This window comes from Lepidochelys kempii, chromosome 9, assembly GCF_965140285.1.
Source record: "Lepidochelys kempii isolate rLepKem1 chromosome 9, rLepKem1.hap1, whole genome shotgun sequence".
In the NCBI taxonomy this organism is placed as follows: domain Eukaryota; kingdom Metazoa; phylum Chordata; order Testudines; family Cheloniidae; genus Lepidochelys; species Lepidochelys kempii.
The window spans coordinates 27,300,015-27,327,133 of record NC_136388.1 but is presented as its reverse complement, the minus strand read 5'-3'; the positions used below and the strand labels follow the sequence as shown (position 1 = coordinate 27,327,133).

The 27,119-nt window shown below is 42.1% G+C and overlaps 1 protein-coding gene across 11 annotated transcripts in view; it reads left to right on the top strand.

Annotated features, from left to right (window-relative positions):
* MED12L (mediator complex subunit 12L) overlaps nt 1–27,119 on the top strand; it is a 321,530-nt gene that overhangs the window by 276,662 nt on the left and 17,749 nt on the right. For 7 of the 11 annotated variants that reach the window (XM_078854411.1, XM_078854410.1, XM_078854406.1 and 4 more), the window contains 4 exons: nt 92–303; nt 9,706–9,756; nt 20,305–20,394; nt 21,074–21,294. In XM_078854411.1, coding sequence (XP_078710537.1) covers nt 92–303; nt 9,706–9,756; nt 20,305–20,394; nt 21,074–21,294 — 574 coding nt within the window. The remainder of the gene's footprint in view (nt 1–91; nt 304–9,705; nt 9,757–20,304; nt 20,395–21,073; nt 21,295–27,119) is intronic. The other 4 variants (XM_073359680.1, XM_073359677.1, XM_078854409.1 and 1 more) reach the window with 1 other exon arrangement.

Here is a 27,119-nt window from a genome sequence, read left to right as displayed (position 1 = left end):
TTTGATATGCAATAGAATAGACAGATTAACAGTGATCTGTCAGCCCTTTTGCTTTAAAAGACAGGGAAAACATTTATATTTTGTTTTTTAGGTTCCAGATTGGATCCTACAGGCTCTTTTGTTCCAACGAACACAAAACAAGCCCTGTCTAACATGCTACAGAGGCGTTCTGGTACCATGATGCAGCCACCCTCCATACATGCAATTACGTCTCAGCAGCAGCTGCTCCAGATGAAACTTCTGCAGCAGCAGCAGCAACAGCGGCTACTCAGGCAGCAAGCCCAAACAAGACCTTTCCAACAGGTTTGTTCAAACCCCAAAACATGGAGAGGGAGGCCTTTCTTTCATCTTGTATTATAGTTAATTGCATGTAGCCGATGAGCCATCTGAGGTTATTTTGATCTCAGTTTACTGCTACAGCAGCAGGTCCAAGTCGTTTTCCACCAGGGCCATTTATTCTTTAAACTTTATTTGCCAAACCAACTGCTTTGTCTGTGTGTCCTTTTTAATTCTACTGCAAATCTCATGAAATCATTGGCTGGTCTTCTAATGCTTAATGTCCTTTAACTTCCCTCTGCTAATCTGTTTAATGAGTGTACTGATATTTTAAATGTATGTAAGTAGGGTCAGACCTTTTTTACAGGCAACATGTGTAGAATTGAATATGTTTTGTAAAGCACTACAGAAAGGAAAGTATCATTAGAGATTGCAAATCCCTACGACCCTATTCTGATCTCAATTACGGGTCGCTTACCTTATAAAACTGGGAGTTACTTAAAACTTCAACAGGTGATAAAGAAGAATAAAATTCTACCACTGGCCCATGCCAACTGACTCTGGCTAAGGGCTGTTTCATTGGGGTATAGACATTCGGGCTTGGGCTGGAGCCTGAGCTCTAGGACCCTCCCACATGTTCGTCATTCTGTTGTGCACATTTTGTTGTGGTAAGTTGCAGTTCAGCTTCTAACATCGTTTTTGCCTTTCCTATAACCCTGAGACTGAATCTGAAATAAAAGGCTCCTATGAATCTTCATACTGGTATTGTCAATATTACGTGTACTTTAGGAGAATACTACAGACTTTTTATTATTCTTGGAGCTGCATATAATTTTTAAAAAGCACATCACCTTAGACTGTTTCTAAATTCCGTCAAGGTGAGAATCTGAGAGAGCTTTTCACATTCATGCTGCTTGATCCAATATACTGCCAGACTGGGTAAACCAAATTTGCTCTGTTTCTGCTGTTTAATAACAACCTTAATTACATTTAATAATTCCAGAATTTCCAGGGGGAGCCATTTACACACACGGGGGAGTGTTTCCTCTCTCTCTCTCTCTAAAAATTTCTGATGTTTCATAAAGAGCAACGAACAAATGTTATACACAAAACCACTCTTATATGCTATGTAAGTATGTGGGAGGTGCACAACTTGAACCTAGTTTCCTGGAGATTGCTGCAGGTCCCTCCCAAAGCTGATGGCTTAATCAGAGCTAAAGAACAGTATTTAAAAATAAAATTGGCTTCCAGATCCCTGTTACAAAAAATTCATATATGAAACTTGAGTGATTTGTTGCCCTGCCCTTTCACATCTTGCCCTTACTGCGGATTGTGTTTTCAAATCTTTCAAAATCTGCTTCTTGGACATTCTTGGAACAAAAACTTCATCTTTCCTGTAAGGAAATCCTTGGCACCAATAAATATACAGTTGAGCATCAAGCCATTTTTTTTTCCTTTGGCTTATTGCTCCGAGGGAGTAGTTCTTTTTTCTAGGAAATGTTTTGCTAATCTGACCTTTGTAAAATGGTATGTTTGTCATCTCGTGCAAGTGACTGTGGATGTGTTCATTATTGGCCGAGAATGGATGAACAGCAGCTCCTGATGTACAATATACACAATACATACATAAATGAAAAGCAAATAAAATAAGCCAACTCAACACAAGTCCTAAGAAAGTTGATGAGTAAATTCTATTGTTTTTCCAGTATAAGTTGCAATTTCATTGCCAATTTGTTGATGGTAATCATATAAAGGATCCATTTGTGGGTAAAATTTGCTGAAGAATTTTGTTTCCCTAAGAATAAGGGCTTCTCTCATCTGATTATTCATATATTGGGGGCAGGGAGGACAGACTCCACTTAACTGTGGTAGAGTCCTTGCAAAACTAGATCAGCAAGTTGTTTAGCTTGTGGAAACAACTTAAATCCATCAAATTTCCATTTCCCAAGAATGTGTTATGCTTTTCTCAATAAGTGAATTTAACGCTTATGAAAAGTGCTGACTGCACAGTCCTGCAGACACTTGTCTTCCGTTTTTATCCATAGAACAGGTGAAACCCTGTCAGCAGACCTGCAAGCTCCCACCGCAATAGATCACCACATTATATAACCTGTCAATCTACCTGCAAGCTCCCACCGCAATAGATCACCACATTATATAACCTGTCAATCTACCTGCAAGCTCCCACCGCAATAGATCACCACATTATATAACCTGTCAATCTGAGTTATCTGTCTAGGCTCGGTGTTTATATACAGGATATTGATAGACAATTACTGCCCAGTGTGTGAACCAAATATAGAATGACCAGCATTTCCCAGAGCTTCATTTTGTTGAATTTTATAAACAGTGTAAACTATGTCAAACATAAACTACCCGTCTTCACCTTTAAGGCCCTTTTGGCCTATCCCTATGCTATATATCATCTCATATACTATCATGATGTCGACTTCTGCCTCCACTCTGACAAAGATACCTGTCTTGATTGCCCATTTATCAAATTTTCCAGCAAGTATCTACCTGCTTTGTCCTGTGCTGCATGAAAGGAGCTCCCTGTAAATATCCATAAAACTATTTCATTATCCTCCTTCAAATCCCTTCTTAAACCTCTCCTCTGCTGTGATGTCTACAAAAACCTCAACAATGATTAGAAAGCTGGTATGCTGAGACAGCTGCTTAGCACATTGTTCATAATCATCTCATTACCTTGTGCTTTCCCCATATGTCTGTTGTCTCTTCATTAGACTGAAAGCTCTGTACAGCAGGGACTGTCTTTTTGTTATGTGCTTATAGGGTGGCTAACACAATGGGGCCTGTATTGCTCTTTTGGGGCCCTGAAGTTCTACTGCAGCACAAATAGTAAATGATGATACATAGCACTATTCACAAGCGGTGGCTTGGTGTTTGACAGCCAAAGAGAGAGAGAAACTCCATTTGTTCGCTTCTCTGTACTTCTCAGATGGAAATAGGAGAAATTCCAGCACTGTTGTGGTTTCTTCCTTGAGGATTTTCTTTCCTCATGTCTGTTGTCCCTCAGAATGAGGCAAGATACTAGCATTTAGAATTCAGTTAGTTCATGCTGTACAAATGCTGTTGATTTTTGTTGGCACAAATACCCATAACCAAATACTACTGGGGCGAAGAGCTACTCCTCTGTAGGGCCAGGAAATTCACTTCCTTCTGTTTGGCACTGAAGAGGGGTTGACTGCAGGAAACTATATGAGTCTTAAGATCCAAACAGATATTAGAACACCCACAAGATATTGGGGGGTTTTGTGTGGGCTTCTCCCATCCCCATGGCGGACATGGGGAACTTTCCATATTATAAAACTGTATTGTGTTTGACACACTGCTGATTGTGACTTAGTGATCAGTGTAGAACAAATGAGCCCAGATACTACTGTAAGGGATGGCAGTACAAAACCCATAAATAAGAGAAAAACTGTGACAGCCAACCTGATTAAACCCCAATCGACTTGTACTGTAGACAAATCCAAGGGGAACTTGGGAGGGTTGGCAGTTGTGTAGGAGATACTGCTCTTCTGAACAGCAGGAACTTCTGTGCAGCTTTCCATTTAAAATCCACCCAGATCCCTGGGGACCTACAGAGAACAGCTGTTCCTTGGTTTCTTCCCACTCCTAGTCCTAACCCCGGCAGACACTATGGTCTGTCACTAAATTTAGGGGGCTCATCAGGGCAACAGGCAAAAATATAACTATGAAGAGCAGAGAGTAGTATGTTGGTTTCAGATATTTTATTATTGTTATTTATTACTGTAGCGCTTAGAGACCATTGTGCTAGGCATAGTGCAAATATGTAACAGTGCCTTCCCCGAAGATCTTTTATTGATTACTATTTTCTTTTTATCAAAGAATTAAGAAGTGGTTTAGAAAGAACGTCAGTCAATAAAATATAAAAAGAAAAAAAACCTTCAATTGTTTTGCTTCGTTTTAGTTGCAGGTTAAAAGATAATACAAATTACAAACCAGATAAGACTAAAAAAGATTCCCACTAATAAGAAATAAGATCTCAAATTATATTAAAATTAAGTGTAATGATCAACCATATATAGCGACCCAACATTTCCTATTTCATAGAAAGTAATCCAGCTACAAGATTTCTTATATTAAGCAACATTATTAAGGGCCCAACTCAGTACTACTTACTTAAAGGTCCCTTGGCTTCATATTCACAAGATAGAATATAGAGATATCAGCAAATCTCTGCCTGAATAAGTAGTGTTAAATATACAGAAGCCTAAACGAAAATCCTAATTGTTTTATCCTCTCATTTAAGAACACCCCTAACTGTAATAGTTATGCTGACAAAAAAATCTGTGCAGATGCAAAAGAGTAATACATTTAATTTAATTTGGTAATGAATCAGTTTCAGCTACATCAGTATACACCGGATTTAAATCAGTTTAAGAGTATCCAGATAGGTGTTTTGCATTGGCTTCACTAAATTAGTTTTTAAACCTTTTAGTTAAACCTGTGCAGTTTTATGCATAGACAAGGCTTTCACAACATGCAACAGGGCTTGGTACAGACATTTGGGTTGGCCACTGCCAAGGTTGTGTATATAATGCCAGGCTCAGGCTCTTTGTGGTGTCATCTGTTTCCTGGGACTTTTATTTGTGATTAAAGGGCCTACTGACAGCATCTGTAGCTGTCTATACTAAACATATTACCAAAATATTCCCATCATTGCGAACACCATGTGACCTACTTCAGTGGTGGCAGTTATAGTTGAGAGATGGCTCCTCTGCCTGCTGGCATTTTTAACACCACATAGTTTAGATCTGCTCTGAGCCTTATCTACACTGAGGTTTAATGCACTGGTGGAGTTGCACAGGTGTTAGCAACAATGGGGAAAATTTTGGCAAAAGAATTCGAGAGTCGATAATAGCTTTAAAAATATAAGTTGATTTCACAGGCCTCCCAGGCACATGCTGTCATACAACCAGAAATTCTTGTGAACGCTCTGCAGCCTTTTCCTCCATCGTTCAAATACAGTAGTGGGACTGAAAAATTTGCCAGTTTTACCTAAGTGAAAAAGACATGGTCATGTCAGCATTTGCGATATTTCTTTTTATTTCCCTGGGCTTAGTACAGGAAATAACTTGAAAACTGGAAGGTAAAAAAAAAAATGTTAGCAGCTGCAAATCTTATCTTTATTTAAGGCATTTGGTAAGTTTTGGGCACCACCATCATGAGCTACATTTTTTTAAGGGGTAGTGAAGCAAAGAGAGTTTCTTAAATATTTCTATTTCTGTATGTTGCTGCCATCTGGAAAATTGGAGATGTTACTCACTAACATAAGTAGCACGGTCTATTTCACAAAACATCCATAGTATGCAATTCTATAGGACCCCCTAGATCCTTCTATATAAATCCAGAAGGAACCAACACTTTTGAGCTGGTGGGACTGTAAATGCCATTCTGTTAAAAACTTTTAGCTATAAAGTAAACAGTCTCTATTAAAAACTATTATTTGCTCCACTGATTTCAAATATTACATATAGAATAAAAGGCTACTGTGAATTACAAGGAATCCTATAATAGTTTATAGACCGTTTAGAATTCCTGTACAGAAATCTTATAACAATGCTATGCTTGATTAGCACCATAAAACACCTGTAAGCAATTTTTAGTGTTCCTGAAGGACAATTTTCTGATGGTAAATACAAATAGGCAGTATAAAGATTTTTGTTTAGCTAGGGAAAAAAAGTATGTCATTTATTTTTTTTCTATTAATTTATTATGTACAATGAAGAATGAAGGATTAATACATAACAGTTGCCTTAGATATTTGGAAATCGCTTTTTTGTGTTATTTTGGTGAATGAATTTACTAAGTTGTAGTAAGGTGATTGCTATGATTTAAATGACAGAGTAAAATTAGTTGATATTTTTATTACAATAAAATAGTATGTTTCTTGGCTGTTAGTTTTCTGCAATGTATAACCTAGATCATTTTAAAATAAGATACATTAAGACATAAATGAGTCACATTATGACCAAAGTTACAGTAGTATAATGCCAGAGTAATACCATTGACTGCAATGCAGCTACTTTGCACTTACACGGGTGTAGTTGTATCAGAGTTGTACCCTAGAGTAACAGCAGAATCCGGCACCATTTCTTTATTAAAGACAAAACAATTACTGATGCAAAGAACATGTATTTTACTATTTGTGATTAAGAATGTAATCATCCACTTTCATGTAGAAAATGTCTGTGGTATTGACACTAGACTTTCAGTTGATTTTAATGGTAATTGTAAAGATTCAATGAGGGAAACCATGAATTACAAATGCTTGAAGTAGGGGTCCAGCCTGAGTTTCACAATGAGAGCCTAAGGGTATGTCTTCACTACCCGCCGGATCGGCGCGCAGCAATCAATCCAACGGGGATCAATTTATCGCGTCTAGTCTAGAAGTGATAAATTGACCCCCAAGTGCTCTCCCATCGACTCCTGTACTCCAGCGCTGCGAGAGGTGCAGGCAGAGTCGACGGGGGAGCGGCAGCAGTCGGCTCACCGCAGTGGAGACACGATGGTAAGTCGATCTAAGTATGTCGACTTCAGCTACGTTATTCACGTAGCTGAAGTTGCGTAACTAAGATCGATTTCTCTCCCTCCCACCCCCCCAGTGTAGACCAAGGCTAAGTGCAGTTAGGTATGTTGTGTTAAGAGGATCAGAAGATAACCAGCCAGTCAGTGTAGTAGATGAAGCCCGTGAGTGTGTTAATCTAGCTATGGGTCTAGGAAGTTGTGGTTGAGATCTAAATTCCCTGTAGATTTATCTGCTACAAAACAAACTCTTTGTGATATCCTGATATCAGTATTCTGACAGTTTGTAAGATCATCTTAACCATATTTCTCTATTCCCAGGAGATGTGATGTTTCTGTGTCAGCTATGGCTAGAAATGAATCACTTATTGATGACTTAGTGGTTTTTATTCCTCCTATTCATAGGAGATCAAATATTTGTTTTTATTAGATCTGCACGGTAATGCAAAACATGTTACGGAACGCAGTCCACAGATGCAGTGTTTACTCATCTTCCATATTTTTGTTCTGAGGAACATATAGAATATGCATGTTCTTCCAGTGTGGGAAGTACACTTATTTTAATTATAACATTTAAAATACTGTATATTCAGGAAAAAAGTTCTTACTGACATTATTTTACCATGTTTTTAAATGAAAATATTTTGTAAAAAATTGTTTTAAAAAGTGAACAGTTAAAGGACTTTTCTAATATGGCCTACCGCAGGTTTGTACTCCTTCAGCACGAGTTAAAACGGTACCGGATAAAGAACATAATTTGATGATAAATGTAGTTGCTTAGATGGATATTTTTCTGTGAAGTGCATTACTATGAAGTTGTTTGTCAAATGCAGTAATCTCATTGCTGTTGAACAGCTGGTGTGTCTGTAACCCGTTTTCGATCTGATACTCTGAAACTACTACTTGCCCTCACATCACATTGATTTCAGTGTGTGTTGAAAATGCTCAATATCTCTCAGTGACAAGGTGCACAACACTTTTGAGGATTGGATTTATGGAGAAGAGCAAGTAGAGTGTATGGAAGTATTGTTTATATCGGTGTGACCTGCACCTCCTCTAGCTCTCATCTCCTCCCTGGTCTGTTGACGTCTCCTCTTGTGTTCTCCCTCTATGGCCAGCTAGCAACACCAGCTGATTGTGATTGGGCACCAGAAACTGTACACAGTAGCCTCTCTCCTTGGAGGTTCTGTTTGAGGATGTTTGCATGGAAGTGTCCACACAACAATAATCTATATATTTATTAAAAATAGAGGAAAAATGTAATTAAAACAAAAGAAACCATTTGCTTAACACATCTATATTTACACTTCCCATAATCTAGATAGGGCATTCTCAGGTAAATTACAGAAGAAAAAAGGAAAGGGTTGAATAGCTTACATCTCTTGAAGGTAATCCCATCTCTGTTAAGACTGTCAGCCTCCTTGCTCTCTAAATATCAGCTCTTCTCTAATGTCTCCAGGACCTGCTTATCAAACTGCTTTTTACGGGTCAGTTTGCATGTTCCAATGTGCCTTTCCTAAACAAGTAGAGAGAGAAGATGGCATAGGCGCTGACTCCGTGGGTGCTCCAGCGCTAGAGCACCCACAGGGAAAAATCGGTGGGTGCTCTGCACCCACGGGCAACCAAGCTCCCCTCCCCGCCCCCTCACCTAACCTCCGCCTCCTCCCCATAGCGCGCCGCGTCTCCGCTTCTCCTCCCAACACTTGCTGCTGCAAAACAGCTGTTTCGCAGCGTAACAAGCTCCGGGAGGGAGGGGGAGGAGTGGGAATGCTGCGTGCTTAGGGGAGGAGGCAGGGAAAAGGTGGGGCTGGGGCAGGGATTTGGGGAAGGGGTTGGAATGGGGGGGTCAGGGGTGGAGTTGAGGTGGGGCTGGGGGCGGGGGGGGTGTTGAGCACCCACCAATGCCAGCAGAAGTTGACACCTATGGAAGGTGGTGAGGTAATATCTTTTATTAGACCCAGTTCGGTTGTTATGCTTAACAATCTGTTCTACCTTGCATTTAGCTGTGTGGCTTGGAGTCCCTTTCCCAGACCTGAAGAAGAGCCCCAGTGGTGTGGCTCAAAAGCTTGTCTTTCTCACAAACAGAAGTTGGCCCAATAAAAGATATTTCTTAATCCAAGGCAGTTACTCCCAATTTCCAAACCAGATTCCTCCATTTACCTGTGCACACAATAGGGTTTGGGAATTTGCTGCATTGGGAGATGGACCATTGAGGACATGTTGACCTGTTGATGATGATTAATAGCTGTCTTTCAAATGCGTAGCTGCCTAGCCCAATGACCACATTTCACAGAGCAAGTTGTCTGGTTGTGTCTAGTTTAAAATCCATTCCAGCAATTTTTTTCCCTTTTGCAAAGAAATGAGAGTTGTGGTCAGGTCCCCAGACCTTCTATGATACCCTGAAGCTTTTTACTCTTAAACTCATTTATTTTAAATAGGTTGTGCAAAACTGTTAAACATGGGGTGCATTTGAAATCGTTTGTCTCAGATCATATTCACCTATCATGTTCTCAGTTGTTTATCAGGTTCTTCCAAATGGCAAAAGGATTAAAAATAAAAGGGTGTAAAAATATCTGATACTAATCCTTCTAAAGATAATACATTTGGTAAGTGGATTGTGTTACTGCTGATGGTGGATGTATAGTAAAATGATAATTATTTTCAGACTCTTATGAAAGGATGTCACTAGCCTTTTCTCATCAATGCAATAACTATGTTATAAAAATGTCATGTAAACTGAAGTAATTTATATATAATAATAGTGTTTGGGTTAAGGGAACAACTTTGCTAATGAACTAAAGCTAATATTTATTCTCTGTATTGTTTGCCATTTTCTTGCCTGTTCTTTTCCTTCAGGATGTCTGTAACACTGCTGTAGCTCTTCAAGAAGGCTTTGACAACGTAATGGTAACCACACTGCTGTCTTCAACTTTTTTTTTCTTTTGCACAAACATGCATTTCTTTCAACTCACAAGCTGCACAGTTTGCTGTAAATGAGAATGATATGCTTTGAGCTCCCCTGTTACTCAGATACAGTGTGCGCATGTGTGTAACTAGGGTGACCAGATTGCAAGAGTAAATGGTGGAGGGGCAGCCACAGGCTCATAGCCCCCACTGGAATGATGGGGGAGGGAGGTACACAGCCCTAGGAAGCTGCAAGGTGGGGGGGGGGGGGCACACGGCCTGGCTCCAGCCCCACCTGCAAACTGCAGGGACGCACAGCCCCAGCTCCAGCCCATGCTGTGGGTCGGGGGGCACATGGTCCCGGCCCCAGCTCCAGCCCCTGCAGAAACCACGTGTCGGGGGCGCACGGACCTGGCACCAACTGCATGCTGCAGGTCTGGGGTGCACAGCCTGGGCTCCAGTCCTGGCTGCAATGGGGGAAGTCTCAGGGCTGAGGCAGTGAGTTGGGGTGTGGGAGGGGGTTCAGGGTGCTGACTCTGGGAGGGAATTTGGGAGCAGGGGCTTGGGGTGCTGGAGGGGGTGCGGGCTCTGGGTGGCACTTACCACTTCTGGGGAGCCACCTGAGGTAACATTTCCCTCTGGATCGCAGGTGGAGGTGCAGCTAGGTGGCCCTATGTGCTGCCTCGTGGGCAGGTGCCACCTCCACAGCTCCCATTGGCCGCGGTTCCCAGCCAATGGGAACTGCAGAGCCAGCGCTCATGGCGGGGGCAGCATGTAGAGCCCCCACCCAGGACCCAAAGGGAGATATTGCCACTTCCGGGGAGCTGTGCGGAGCCAGTCAGGTAGGGAACCTGCCAACCCCACGTCAGCTGGAGGCCTGACAACCCTACAATATCGGGACACATGGTGTCCCGATCGTACATCGGTCCAGACGCGGGACAGAGAGTTCAATCTCAGGACAATCCCAATTTTATCGGGACATGTGGTCACCCTATGTGTAGATTACATATACACATGCACACATGGAGTGTTCCTTTAGACACGTTTCCTATTATTTTCCTGTTTTAAATATTTCATATTTTTTGTTCTACAAGATTAAAGGAGAGATGTTTCTGATGCCACACACATCTAAGCATGACCCATATCTTCACAATCTGCCCATATCTTCATGCTGATTGCTGGTTTTGCTCCAGTTTTTACCTTCCAACACCTCCCTGCCTTGAGCTTCTATTATGCCAGCTTTAATCTTTTAGTAAAATGAGACTTACGGGATTCTGCAGTAGTGTTCCCAGTACTGCTCCATGGACTGACTGACAGATGAGCTGTAAAAGTAGTGTGGGCAACATGCTTCTCAGCACCCTATTTCATGCCATCAAAAATTCCAGAGAAGCAATTAATTCCATTTAGATTATGGGCATAGGCCTGTTCCTGCTCCCACTTAAGTGGATAGTAGTTCTGCCATTTCATCAATGGAATCAGAGTTCTTCCTTGTCCCTCTGTTCTTGGAGCCCCCCCTCCCCCCCCCCAATGCTTGTGATCTTGGATCTCGTGCGTGCATGGACTGTGCACTGCACTGCTGTCATATTACTGAGCAACCTTGGAAAGCAAGTTTTATAATAAATGTATTTTAGATTTTGCATCAAGTAAAAGAAATATCAGTACAGCATGTTGACATATGAGTGCTAAATATTGAAACATAAACCCTTATCCCCATTTCAGAAGTCAGAAGATAAATGATGTTTCATGATATAGTGTGTAGCATATTTTACATTTTTGTATTAGTACTGAGTTTTTATCAGAAATTGGAGAAAATCATATACATTTTCTAGCTAACCTTTTATGAAAGGATATTGTGTCTCTGGGATGTCTATTATCCAAGGGTCAAGTTTTAATAGAGCGTAGTTCCCATTTAGGTACCAAGATAAATGGCCAAGTTTTTAAAAAAATCTCAGCATGCTAGGCGGTCTATTAAAGCTGAGATCTTTTAAAAATCTGCTTACAAATGTCACAGTGGGAACCTTTTGAGTGCTGAGCACCTTTGAAAATCTGACTTAAATGGCTTGTGACTTGACATTTTGTCAGCAGACAAGGGGTAAAATCTTGACCCTGTTGAAGTCAATAAGAGTTGTGCCATTGATTTCAATGGGGCCAGAAATTTCATCCAAATTTAAAAAAAAATGAATAAAATTACTTGATTAAAAACTAATCTATTGTTGTGGCTTGGTGAGGTTCCTATTCTAAAAGCTGTGTTGATGGCTTGCCGGGCATTATTGATTGGGAAAGTTAAGTTTCAAAGTTGGTTGTATGCTTTACTTCCAGTCCTGGGGAACACTGTTTATGTTGGTAAAGCATTAATTGACAGAGAGAGACAAACTAAATCAATCTTTGTAAAAATATCTGCTGGATGCTGTGATTTTAATATTTTATATATTTGCAATAAATATTTTTATTTACTAGAGACTTGGCAGCAAAGGGATATAGTTTGGCATCTGTGCAGTTCATAAAACAAGTCTAGATTTATTGTGGGCATACAGTGGAGTCTTTCATTTTATACAAATGTATCAAACCATGATATTTATAGTCTAAATCATAGAATATCAGGGTTGGAAGGGACCTCAGGAGGTCATCTTGTCCAACCCCCTGCTCAAAGCAGGACCAATTCCCAATTTTTGCCCCATATCCCTAAATGGCCCCCTCAAGGATTGAACTCACAACCCTGGGTTTAGCAGGCCAAAGTTCAAACCACTGAGCTATCCTTCCCCCCAAATAAGTGTTAGTGTTTTGCTCTGTTTCCAAACACAGATTTTGTTGCCAACCTGGCTGAGGTAGCTCAGGCTGCTTAAATGGTCGATGTCAATTCTATTGCCTTACTATAAAAGGTAACTTATGACCACACAACTTACCAGACAGTGTATTCAGTTCAGTTTCAGTTGCAGTGAGCTTTGCTGCATTTTATTTTATACATAATCAGATCATAAGATATCATTGTTACTATTGTAAGCTTGCATCCGCTCTCAAAAGTGCTCATTTTTGTTACATGCATGCACGATTCCATTTCTCACCAATTCACTTGCATGCTAGTTTACTCCTGACTAAGTAATGCCTGTTCTGATTAGCCTTTAGAATTTATAAAAAAAAAAAAAAATCAGAGTACTTGCTTACACCATTGGAATTTTCTCTGTGGTTGCCTGCTGCTCTGGATAAAGTTGATTTGTATCCTGCCTAGCTAATAGCTTTTTGTTTTAAAGTTCACTTTTGCCTATACTGAGAGCTCTTGTCTGACCTAATGCCTCATTGCTCAAGTGGTACCCCTTAGACTGTGGTCATAAATAAAAATATGCTCTGCTTTGTAACTCACAAAACATAGCCTGCTGGGCTTCAGGTTGTACCTTTTAATTGTTGAGAAAAGTCTGTGTATGAATTTTATGAGCAAGAGTAATTAAATTTGGGGGTTCCTGCCTACAACTTGGTTCTGTCTGTGAAATCGTACGTCTAGTCAGCATTTTCTTCATGAATTAGGGCTCAATTCAACTCCTACTGAAGTTTATGGAAGTGTTTCCATTGATTTCAGTGGGAGTTGAATGGGGCCATTATTAAATGAGTGGACAAAATTCCATTCTCCATTGACTTCATTGCCAGTTGGACATATTTATCAGTAGAAGAACCAGAAGCAATGATGACAAAGGGCTGACACATTCCACTGAATCCCTAGAAAAGAATGTGGGCATCTGGTTTAGGCCTTGAGACTTTTCTGCTACTCTTTTCCCAGAGTACAGTACAACTAACCCCAGGTTTTCAGGGGGTTGGGCTTTGTCTGGCTCTCCAGCCAAACTCAGTTACTCCTTGTCAGGGTAATGTCTCTGTGATGGGGTTCCCTGGACTGTGGGACCGCTGAGCCCTCTGTACCACCAATCTGGTGTATCCCTCTCACACTGTGATACTGTTGTTAAGCCACAAACCTCTGGCAGGTGCTGCACTTACACAGACATCCACAGGCAGGGACACACTCAACTGAGTTACATGAATGCTTTCCCAGTCACTCATGAACCAACAATAGAGAGTCCCCAGCCAATGCCCCCGCCGCTCCCCAGCCTTGTACCCCAGAACTGTACCATCTTTCCCTGGTCAGAAGCCTGACCAACGTAAGTTGATTACCCAGTCTGCACCTCCCTTGATGTGGAGAGGACACACACTAGCATTTGTAAACTGAGCTGAGATTTTCCAAGCACTTCAACCAAAGCACACTCTTTTAGGTAAAATATAAAACAGATTTATTAACTACAGAAAGATAGATTTTAAGTGATTATAAGTAACAAGCATAGAGATCAAAGTTGGCTACTTAAGAAACAAAAATACATTCGTAGTCTGTTCTACAAACTAGACAGGATTTGAATCAAACAATGCCTCACCCTGACAGCTGGTAAAACCACCCTTTCCAGTTCAAAGTCTTTGTCCTCCAGATGTTTCTTCCAGGTGTTGAGTTGGGGTGGGGGGGGATGAGAGAGGTCAAGTGATGATGTCACTTCTCTTCTTTTATAGTTTATTCCAGCTTGCTGGAAAGATCCATGCTTGTGACGTGGGGATCCGCCCCCTTTTGTCAAGCAGTGTCCATTGTCTACGTGCTCTCTCTGAGAAGTCTTCTGGGATGGCTGTTGGGAGAATGGATTCCCTTTAATGGGACATCAGCACATCTGGCTACTCCGTTGTTGCACCTGAAAGACTGGTTGTGAATGTTCCCAATCTCTCAACATATTTCAGTAACACACACATAGCAAAACTTCCTAACTTTATGTATAATGATAGCACGCACAATCCAACAGGATATTAATGTTCAGCAGATCAACACTTTTAAACTGATACCTCACAAGGTATACTTTGTACAAAACATATAATAACTTTATGACAGTGGTGAATTTGGGGACTCCAGGGGCTGCTGATCTCTTTATGCCCCAGGTCTATTTTCCTGATGCTTTTGTGGCAGTGTCCAAATAATAGTTAAATGTAGGGCTGTTATTTACTTATTTTTGTATATATTTACTATCACATTTCAGTAGTTTGTATAGCTTCCAACAATGTGACTATTAACAGGATGAGAGTGAGTGATAAAGAAAAATTCCTGTTGCTCTTGAGGCAGTATCTCCAAGTGGCATTACTCTTTGTCTCACTGATGGTACTCGTGGTAACATTGCTATTGGCAGTGTGTTATTGTCCAGGTGGCTTTGAATGATAGTGCCAGTGTTTTGCTTGAATGTGGTGATAATACATCTGATGTTTTGTTTTTCTTTTGGGGCTTTTGGGTTTTGTTTCTTGGTTGTTTTATTGTTGGGGAAAGTGAAGCTCAATGCAAAATCTGGACTCTGAACCTTAAAGCTCCTGTAATTTGACGTATGTCTACAAATGTTTGGTGGCTTGAATCCTTAGGCCCAGATTTTTGGTATTTTTCAAAGGTGATTTAGGCACTGAGGAACTTAAATTTCATCTACTGTCAATAGAATTAGGCTCCTAAGGTACTAAATCCCATTTTTAAATGAGACTTAGACTCCATAATCAATTAGGGGTTGCAATGCTGAGCACAGCAACGCCTAAATACTCTAAAAATCTGGGCTGTAGTGACTAGGACAATTGTCCAATTAATCTGTTAGAGGCTTCAGAATCACAGAAAAAATGTAAGTTTCATTATACCTCTCTCAGTTTTTCACTTGCAAATTGGTGACCCGCTTGATCTCGAATTTGTGCCCAACACTAATATTTTCTTCATCATTCTTCCTTTCAAAACCTGTAGACGAGTGGCACTTTAAATTTTTTAGTATTTTGTTATTCGTCGGGGACATCACCACTAACGTGTTTGCTTTTGAAAATTAAATTGTAACGAACTCTGCTATTGCACCACTGACCTCACTTGCTTGGGTGCATTTCGTTTGTATGGACTCTGGCTGTGTCACAATTTATATAGGTTTCAGAGTAACAGCCGTGTTAGTCTGTATTCGCAAAAAGAAAAGGAGGACTTGTGGCACCTTAGAGACTAACCAATTTATTAGAGCATAAGCTTTCGTGAGCTACAGCTCACTTCTTCAGATGCATATCGTGGAAACTGCAGCAGGCTTTATATATACACAGAGAATATGAAACAATACCTATTCCCACCCCACTGTCCTGCTGGTAATAGCTTATCTAAAGTGATTTCCAGCACAAATCCAGGTTTTCTCACCCTCCACCCCCCCACACAAATTCACTCTCCTGCTGGTGATAGCCCATCCAAAGTGATAACTCTTTACACAATGTGCATGACAATTAAGCTGGGCTATTTCCTGCATAAATCCAGGTTCTCACATCCCCCCCACCCCCATACACACACAAACTCACTCTCCTGCTGGTAATAGCTCATCCAAACTGACCACTCTTCAAGTTAAAATCCAAGTTAAACCAGAACATCTGGGGGGGGGGGGTAGGAAAAAACAAGAGGAAACAGGCTACCTTGCATAATGACTTAGCCACTCCAAGTCTCTATTTAAGCCTAAATTAATAGTATCCAATTTGCAAATGAATTCCAATTCAGCAGTTTCTCGCTGGAGTCTGGATTTGAAGTTTTTTTGTTTTAAGATAGCGACCTTCATGTCTGTGATCGCGTGACCAGAGAGATTGAAGTGTTCTCCGACTGGTTTATGAATGTTATAATTCTTGACATCTGATTTGTGTCCATTTATTCTTTTACGTAGAGACTGTCCAGTTTGACCAATGTACATGGCAGAGGGGCATTGCTGGCACATGATGGCATATATCACATTGGTGGATGTGCAGGTGAACGAGCCTCTGATAGTGTGGCTGATGTTATTAGGCCCTGTGATGGTGTCCCCTGAATAGATATGTGGGCACAGTTGGCAACGGGCTTTGTTGCAAGGATAAGTTCCTGGGTTAGTGGTTCTGTTGTGTGGTATGTGGTTGTTGGTGAGTATTTGCTTCAGGTTGCGGGGCTGTCTGTAGGCAAGGACTGGCCTGTCTCCCAAGATTTGTGAGAGTGTTGGGTCATCCTTTAGGATAGGTTGTAGATCCTTAATAATGCGTTGGAGGGGTTTTAGTTGGGGGCTGAAGGTGACGGCTAGTGGCGTTCTGTTATTTTCTTTGTTAGGCCTGTCCTGTAGTAGGTAACTTCTGGGAACTCTTCTGGCTCTATCAATCTGTTTCTTTACTTCTGCAGGTGGGTATTGTAGTTCTAAGAAAGCTTGACAGAGATCTTGTAGGTGTTTGTCTCTGTCTGAGGGGTTGGAGCAAATGCGGTTGTATCGCAGAGCTTGGCTGTAGACGATGGATCGTGTGGTGTGGTCAGGGTGAAAGCTGGAGGCATGCAGGTAGGAATAGCGGTCAGTAGGTTTCCGGTATAGGGTGGTGTTTATGTGACCATTGTTTATTAGCACTGTAGTGTCCAGGAAGTGGATCTCTTGTGTGGACTGGACCAGGCTGAGGTTGGTGGTGGGATGGAAATTGTTGAAATCATGGTGGAATTCCTCAAGGGCTTCTTTTCCATGGGTCCAGATGATGAAGATGTCATCAATATAGCGCAAGTAGAGTAGGGGCTTTAGGGGACGAGAGCTGAGGAAGCGTTGTTCTAAATCAGCCATAAAAATGTTGGCATACTGTGGGGCCATGCGGGTACCCATAGCAGTGCCGCTGATCTGAAGGTATACATTGTCCCCAAATGTGAAGTAGTTATGGGTAAGGACAAAGTCACAAAGTTCAGCCACCAGGTTAGCCGTGACATTATCGGGGATAGTGTTCTTGATGGCTTGTAGTCCATCTTTGTGTGGAATGTTGGTGTAGAGGGCTTCTACATCCATAGTGGCCAGGATGGTGTTATCAGGAAGATCACCGATGGATTGTAGTTTCCTCAGGAAGTCAGTGGTGTCTCGAAGGTAGCTGGGAGTGCTGCTACCAGCACTCCCAGCTACCTTCGAGACACCACTGACTTCCTGAGGAAACTACAATCCATCGGTGATCTTCCTGATAACACCATCCTGGCCACTATGGATGTAGAAGCCCTCTACACCAACATTCCACACAAAGATGGACTACAAGCCATCAAGAACACTATCCCCGATAATGTCACGGCTAACCTGGTGGCTGAACTTTGTGACTTTGTCCTTACCCATAACTACTTCACATTTGGGGACAATGTATACCTTCAGATCAGCGGCACTGCTATGGGTACCCGCATGGCCCCACAGTATGCCAACATTTTTATGGCTGATTTAGAACAACGCTTCCTCAGCTCTCGTCCCCTAAAGCCCCTACTCTACTTGCGCTATATTGATGACATCTTCATCATCTGGACCCATGGAAAAGAAGCCCTTGAGGAATTCCACCATGATTTCAACAATTTCCATCCCACCACCAACCTCAGCCTGGTCCAGTCCACACAAGAGATCCACTTCCTGGACACTACAGTGCTAATAAACAATGGTCACATAAACACCACCCTATACCGGAAACCTACTGACCGCTATTCCTACCTGCATGCCTCCAGCTTTCACCCTGACCACACCACACGATCCATCGTCTACAGCCAAGCTCTGCGATACAACCGCATTTGCTCCAACCCCTCAGACAGAGACAAACACCTACAAGATCTCTGTCAAGCTTTCTTAGAACTACAATACCCACCTGCAGAAGTAAAGAAACAGATTGATAGAGCCAGAAGAGTTCCCAGAAGTTACCTACTACAGGACAGGCCTAACAAAGAAAATAACAGAACGCCACTAGCCGTCACCTTCAGCCCCCAACTAAAACCCCTCCAACGCATTATTAAGGATCTACAACCTATCCTAAAGGATGACCCAACACTCTCACAAATCTTGGGAGACAGGCCAGTCCTTGCCTACAGACAGCCCCGCAACCTGAAGCAAATACTCACCAACAACCACATACCACACAACAGAACCACTAACCCAGGAACTTATCCTTGCAACAAAGCCCGTTGCCAACTGTGCCCACATATCTATTCAGGGGACACCATCACAGGGCCTAATAACATCAGCCACACTATCAGAGGCTCGTTCACCTGCACATCCACCAATGTGATATATGCCATCATGTGCCAGCAATGCCCCTCTGCCATGTACATTGGTCAAACTGGACAGTCTCTACGTAAAAGAATAAATGGACACAAATCAGATGTCAAGAATTATAACATTCATAAACCAGTCGGAGAACACTTCAATCTCTCTGGTCACGCGATCACAGACATGAAGGTCGCTATCTTAAAACAAAAAAACTTCAAATCCAGACTCCAGCGAGAAACTGCTGAATTGGAATTCATTTGCAAATTGGATACTATTAATTTAGGCTTAAATAGAGACTTGGAGTGGCTAAGTCATTATGCAAGGTAGCCTGTTTCCTCTTGTTTTTTCCTACCCCCCCCCCCCCAGATGTTCTGGTTTAACTTGGATTTTAACTTGAAGAGTGGTCAGTTTGGATGAGCTATTACCAGCAGGAGAGTGAGTTTGTGTGTGTATGGGGGTGGGGGGGATGTGAGAACCTGGATTTATGCAGGAAATAGCCCAGCTTAATTGTCATGCACATTGTGTAAAGAGTTATCACTTTGGATGGGCTATCACCAGCAGGAGAGTGAATTTGTGTGGGGGGGTGGAGGGTGAGAAAACCTGGATTTGTGCTGGAAATCACTTTAGATAAGCTATTACCAGCAGGACAGTGGGGTGGGAATAGGTATTGTTTCATATTCTCTGTGTATATATAAAGCCTGCTGCAGTTTCCACGATATGCATCTGAAGAAGTGAGCTGTAGCTCACGAAAGCTTATGCTCTAATAAATTGGTTAGTCTCTAAGGTGCCACAATTTATATATACACATATAGGAGACCATTTAAAATCAACAAATGGGGGTCTTTATGAGCAAAAGCGCTGCATGTGTTTTCAGGCTATACTGGAAATGGTTGCATTGTCTGTCTGCCTATTCAATAGGTATTTATATTTCACCATAATATCTGAGCACCTTATGATAGTCATAGTCCTTTATTTTCATTGTTTGCGCTTTCTGTTGTGAGGGATAGTTCTTACAATAATTGATCATAATGGCTTCAGAAAGTTATTCTTTGTATATTAAAGCAAGTGATTTTCAGTGTATTGATAAGTCTCCTGCATAATTCAGTGCACTGCCCTCAAGAATTTATTACTTTTTTAATCGAGAAGGACCAGTTGTATTCCAGATCTTATTTTTAAGTTATAGCCTCTCTACTGTCTTGATGATCGTTGGTTTTTTCACTGCATTGCTGTGCTTACAGTAGTGTTTCTGAGCTGAACAAAAGATAACCTTTTTACCTCCTTTCCCGACACCTCCTGCAGACAGATGTAGAGGCACGTATTGTTCAGTAGTCAGCTCAGTGTCAGAAAACAGAATTTTCTTGAAGGAAAAGGGTTGGAAACTGGTTCGTTAATTCTGTTCAGGACTAAACTGCATGAGCTGTTTGGATCCATGGACAGAAACAGAAAGACTTGTATTTAGATTAAGCAGATTTTATTTGATTTGTACTTTGTCTTTCAGGGCCAGCCAATAGATCAGTCTGCTATTTTCGCTCAGCAAGTACGTCCTTCTTCCCAGCTTCCACAGTATCCAGGGTTACAGCAGGCACAGGTACTGAGCTTCTCCTAGGGAACATTTGCTACAGGCTGTAAGGTATACACATGAAACTCACCTCAGTGCAGAGGGTCCAAGCAGTGCCCTACATCCCATTTAAGACCTGCATTAAAGGCTTAATTGGGACTTAAGTAGTGAGTCTTAGAATTTCACCCTTAATGAAAAGTTATTGACAGTTCTCTAGTTCCTGCATAGTTTAGTCAAACAAATCTTTTTGGCAGGCTTCTAATCTTTTCCCAATGATCTGCCTGTAAAGTCCGTGTGTGCCACAGTACTGAGTCTAAAATCCAGCCTGGTTAGAGTGAGGTTGGGATCACTGACTTTGCTCCCCTCATTGTGTCATCATGATGCTACTGATACCGAAAAGAAGTGTTGGTGCTGAAGACCCCAGATGCCACTCCTGATTAAGCACCGAATAACTAGGCAAGATATAAATTAAAAACAGAAATGAATGTGTTCACGCTGCAGCTGAGGGAGCCTATTAGAAAAAGAGAAATACACTATTAAAATATAAGGGTAATTGCTGTTTGGTATAATTACACAGTTGAATGTTTTACTGAGGGCTCCATTGTCCAGATTTTGCTTTTTAATAAAGGTTACCTATTTTTCTTTAATGGCTTAAGGATACGAACATGTGGCCTTTGTTAAATTGTACCATGGGCTGTTTTCCATGCAGACTGTGCCTCATGGATACACAATGTACAGTACTCAGATGCCTTTGCAACAACAGCAGGCTGGTGGTGTAGTGCTTTCACCCAGCTACAACCCCAGAACGTATCCAGCAACTCATTCCAGTCCAGCTCTAATGGAAAGACTAAGACAGCTGCAACAACAGCCAAGTGGGTACATTCAACAGCAGGCTGCTGCTTATATTCAGCCTTTAACAGGCACTCAGCGGTAAGGCTTTATATGTTCTTCTGGTTTATTATATTACAGGGACTTTGCGGTCTTGATATATAGCTCTAATACTTGATTTAAAATTATGTCCATTAATCAGAATGAGGTTAATGGCGAGTCTTGCTACTGTTACATTTGTTCTCCCTCCCACTTCCCGCCCATTGTTTGTTAGTCACTTGTTGCTTCTTGTTTTCAATTACAGTAGAACCTCAGAGTTATGAACACCTTGGAAATGGAGGTTATCCATAACTCTGAAATGTCTGTAACTCTGAACAAGACGTTACGGACTTCGGCCACTGGGGCGGAGGGGTTGGGGCTGGGGCTGCAGCTGCAGGGTTTGGTGGGGACAGGGCTCTGGGCAGGGGTGGCTTAGGGCTTATAGAATCATAGAACCATAGAATATCAGGGTTGGACGGGACCTCAGGAGGTCATCTAGTCCAAACCCCTGCTCAGAGCAGGTACAATCCCCAACTAAATCATCACAGACAGGGCTTTGTCAAGCCTGACCTTAAAAACTTCTAAGGAAAGAGATTTCACCACCTTCCTAGGTAACGCATTCCAGTGTTTCATCACCCTCCTAGTGAAAAAGTTTTTCCTAATATTCAACCTAAACCTCCCCCACTGCAACTTGAGACCATTACTCCTCGTTCTGTCATCTGCTACCACTGAGAACAGTCTAGAGCCATCCTCTTTGGAACCCCCTTTCAGATAGTTGAAAGCAGCTATCAAATCCCCCCTCATTCTTCTCTTCCGCAGACTAAACAATCCCAATTCCCTCAGCCTCTCCTCATAAATCATGTGTTCCAGTCCCCTAATCATTCTTGTTGCCCTCTGCTGGACTCTTTCCAATTTTTCCACATTCTTATTGTAGTGTGGGGCCCAAAACTGGACACACTACTCCAGGTGAGGCCTCACCAATGTCGAATAGAGAGGAACAATCACGTTCCTCGATCTTTTGGCAATGCCCCTACTTATACATCCCAAAATGCCATTGACCTTCTTGTCAACAGTGTGTCCTTGTTGCCTCATATCCAGCTTCTCGTCCACTGTAACCCCTAGGTCCTTTTCTGCAGAACTGCTGCTAAGCCATTCGGTCCCTAGTCTGTAGTGGTGCATGGAATTCTTCCATCCTAAGTGCAGGACTCTGCACTTGTCCTTGTTGAACCTCATCAGATTTCTTTTGGCCCAATCCTCTAATTTGTCTAGGTCCCTCTGTATCCTATCCCTACACTCCAGCGTATCTACCTCTCCTCCCAGTTTAGTGTCATCTGCAAATTTGCTGAGGGTGAAATCCAACCATCCTCCAGATCATTTATGAAGATATTGAACAAAACCGGCCCCAGGACCGACCCCTGGGGCACTCCACTTGACACCGGCTGCCAACTAGACATGGCGTCATTGATCACTACCCATTGAGCCCAATAATCTAGCCAACTTTCTATCCACCGTATAGTCCATTCATCCAGCCCATACTTCCTAAACTTGCTGACAAGTATACTGTGGGAGACCGTGTCAAAAGCTTTGCTAAAGTCAAGGAACAACATGTCCACTGCTTTCCCCTCATCCACAGAGGCAGTTATCTCGTCATAGAAGGCAATTAGATTAGTCAGGCATGACTTGCCCTTGGTGAATCCATGCTGACTGTTCCTGATCACTTTCCTCTCCTCTAAGTGCTTAAGAATTGATTCCTTGAGGACCTGCTCCATGATTTTTCCAGGGAATGAGGTGAGGCTGACTGGCCTGTAGTTCCCAGGATCCTCCTCCTTCCCTTTTTTAAAGATGGGCACTACATTAGCCTTTTTCCAGTCGTCCGGGACTTCCCCCGATCGCCCTGAGTTTTCAAAGATAATGGCCAATGGCTCTGGAATCACATCCGCCAACTCCTTTAGAAGCACTCTCGGATGCAGCACATCCGGCCCCATGGACTTGTGCTCATCCAGCTTTTCTAAATAGTCCCGAACCACTTCTTTCTCCACAGAGGGCTGGTCACCTCCTCCCCATGCTGTGTTGCCCAGTGCAGCAGTCTGGGAGCTGACCTTGTACGTGAAGACAGAGGCAAAAAAGCCTGAGAGCACCCGAGCTCAGGGCTTTAGATCTGGGGGGATCGCTGGGGCTCAGGGCTTCAGCCCTGCGGCTCCTTTCCCAGCTTCTGCCCTGTGGGGGGCTCTGTGGCTTGGGGCTCCCCACAGCTCTGCTCCCAGTTTCAGCTGGGTCGGGGGGTGCCAGGTCTCAGGGCTTTAGCTACAGGGTGAGGACTGGGGCTGAAACCGGCACTCCCCTCTTAGCTAAAGCCCCGAGCCCTGTCGCCCCACATGGGGCTGAAGCCAAGAACGGAGCCACGAGGCTGAAACCCAAGTGCTCCCGAGGGTCTGAAGCCCTGACCTCATCCCCTGCCCAGAGCCCTGACCCCCCTCACTCTGCAGCTGCCGCCCTAACCCCACCCTGGTTAAAACCCTGAGCCCCATGGCTAAAGCCCTGAGGCAGTAAAGTATTTAGTGTGTGTGTGTGTGTGTCTGCTGCTGCCTGATTACTTCCAGTTCCAGAGGGTGTCCATTTGATCAGGAAGTACGTAACTGGTGTTCATATCTTTGAGGTTCTACCGTAGATTATAAATTGTTTGGGCACAGACTGGGCCATCCTCTGTATTGGTGCAGCATCTGCACAGTGGAGCCCTTCTGTGTATAAGAGCATTTTGAGTCCATAATACACAGAGAACTTACCAAGTTAACACAATACCATAATCTGGTTTACAATCATAAATCCTGCAGGATCCATAGGGAAATAAATGCTGGAAAGTCTAGGAAACACAAGATCTGTTCATTCATTGAACTAGCGATGGGCAATTTTACTTTGCTTATGTTTGAATGCATTAGATCATTACTAGTTTGAAAGTTCAGCTCAGATGTAGTGGCATTTACGTTCTGCCTAGGAGAGACTATCAGAGAAGTCGCATAAAGGGAAAATCAAGAGTGGGAAAAGGATGTAAAAATGGAACAGAAAGCAGGCAGAGTGAATGGAAATTAAATCAATGGAGAGAGGGGGAAAGAGGGAAATTCTAATGAAAATGTAGGCTAGGATTTTCAAAAGTGCCATGTGTTGGCCTAACTCTGCTCCTATTGAAGTCCCATGAGAGTTTTACCATCAACTTCAATAAGAGCAGTGTTAGACCAAAGCCAAGTGCCTCTGAAAATCCCACTGGCACTGTATATACCAGCCAGTCACTTGTGCCAGCCTAGCTTTTAGAGCACTTTTCTGTCCCTACTATGGAGCAAATTTTACCCTTCAACTAGAAATGCACATTTTTATCCAAATGTTCCTTGAAAAAACAGGTTAAAATATAGGTGAAAAAGTTTTTCACAAACTCCAAATTGTTGTGAAAACAAAAAAACAAGTTTTCAAGATTTGCAAAATCTCAGACTCTACAAATTTATCTGTCCCTACTTGTAATGGGATAGAGTGATTCAAAAGGCTGTTTTTAAAAGGACACTTTAAAAGTCTTCCCACGCTTTGTTAAAAGTATCTCTGAGGTCACGTTAACTATGGGGACTTGAGGATAGAATAGTTGTTGGCTTTCTTTCACTGCAGATGTTATTTTTCAAAGTCAACATGAAGCACGTTGATTCCATTTATTAGTTATGTACGTTATCACAGTCAAAATGACTAATATGACCAAGGTTTTAGAGTCTAACACATGTACAATACCTGATATTAATCTTGCATAATATGCTGATTTGGGTATTGTAGAGCATTCTCAAACTCTAAGAATAAAGCTTCATGTTTGACCTAGGACTGTAAAATATTTCTAAAATATGCTTAATAACTTATGGCCTGATGCAGCTCCCAGTGAAGTCAATGATAGTTTTCCTGTTAATGAGATAGAATGGGTTAGTGGATAAGGCACTGAACTGGGCATCAGGATTCCTGGATTCTACCACTAACCTGTTGTGTGGCCTTGGGCAAATTGTTTCCCCTTCCTTTCCTCTATTTCCTTTTGCACACTTTGGTTTGTATTTTTAGACTGTAAAGACTTTGGTGCAGGGACTGTTTCATTATGTGCTTTTACAGATATTGCAATCCTATGTCTTTGAGAACCACTATATTAAATTTATTAAAGCTGTATGTAGGTTTGTGTCCTGCTCCTTGGGATGGATTACCACAGCTCCTCTAGTAACTAAAAACAGTAGGGGGAGACTACCCCGGGACCGTAAACAACTTTGGAGAAGCACTAGCTCCTGAGATTTGCATATGCTGATTCAAGCTGGGTTTGTCACCAAGTAAGCAATAAAGAGAAAAAGTGGGGTATTTAAAGGGTGAGTTTAAACAGACTGAGGACCTTTTTTCTGAGCGAGCAAACAGACAGGATTTTTGAAGGATAGGAAGGGGTTCTGGCTTACCATGCTCCCCATGTGGAAGATGGGTGAATTCAGGTATGCTTAGTAAGCCTTTGGTTTTATTGGTTTTTTATGTGTTTTCTCTGTGATGCTTTGCCCTAAGAATAAATAAATAAATATATTCTGCTGGGAAGGAGCTGTGTAGTAGCATATAACTGCTGCATATGCTGGTCATTCTCCGAGTCAAGAAAGCAAAGCACGGGCACTGGCCATAGTGGCATGCTGGGATGCTGGCAGACTGGCATGCTGGGGATATCACACTGTATGGCAGGGAGCTATACAACCTTAAACCCTGGTCAGAAGGGAGTGGGACATGGGTCCCTTCCCAAAGACAGATCATGGCTGGAGGCCTGAGACCTGACTGGGCACTCTGGGGGTGGGGTTGGGCAGGGTTGGAGAACATGGAGGTGAAGGGAGTACAGGGGCAGTTATCCTGAAAGTGTGAGACCTAGCCCAAAGCTGCTCCTATAAAAATAATAATAATAATTAATAATAACCTCAGTGGGAGCTGCATAGGTCCACAGGATAAAATAGAAAAGCCTTAAGAGTTGTTGCTTGTTTACATAAACTTTTGTATTCATGAACTTTTCAATTTTTTAGTAGGTGAATTGGTTGCTTAGAAAAACTAAGTAGCTATCAGTCCCGGCTAAAGACACTATTTTAAATAGATCATAGAAATAAATATATAGGTATTAAAGTATTGTAATTTTAATTTTACCTTAAAACTTCATTTTTATCATGACATGATCTCAGAATCAGTACCCCTTCTGTCCCCAGTGGTGGGGAGGCTGGCTGCATTTCAGGTTTCAGCCTCATGCCCATCACCCAGACACTCTGGAGATCTCTTCAGCAGGGTGAGGACTTGATATATTTCAAATCATGAAAAAAAATATGCAGGAAAAAATGTAACCGCTGCTTCCCCCAACTTAAAAAATAAAAAGGTTAAGGCCATTTTTATGCACACCAATGGAGCAATAAAAGGCATTTTCTAAATCTATTTCTGCTGGGATTTTCAAAACAGCCTAGGAGAATTAGGCACCCAGATTCCATTAAAATTCATTGGGACTTGGATGTTCAGTTCCCTTTGGCTCCTTTGAAAATCCTAGCCTGATTGGAATAGTTCCAAGAGGCCCTGATCAGGATCAGGTACAAATAGAGGTAGAACAGTCATTGCCCTGAAGTGCTTGCAGTCTGTTCTGCTTCACAGTTCACTTTAAATGTCCTCAGCATTGTTAAAAATTATAATCCTGGCCCACACATTGTAGAGTAACTGATTTTTATCCTTAAGGTCAAATATCCATTTTTTCATCTTAGCAACAGCATCAAGCTTGTGTCCAAGTTTTTCTTCTGTTTCTCCTTTCTTCTCTGTTGGTGAAGAGATAATTTCCATCTTCTGATGACTGCATAGTGGGCTGCTAACAACAAAGCATTAAT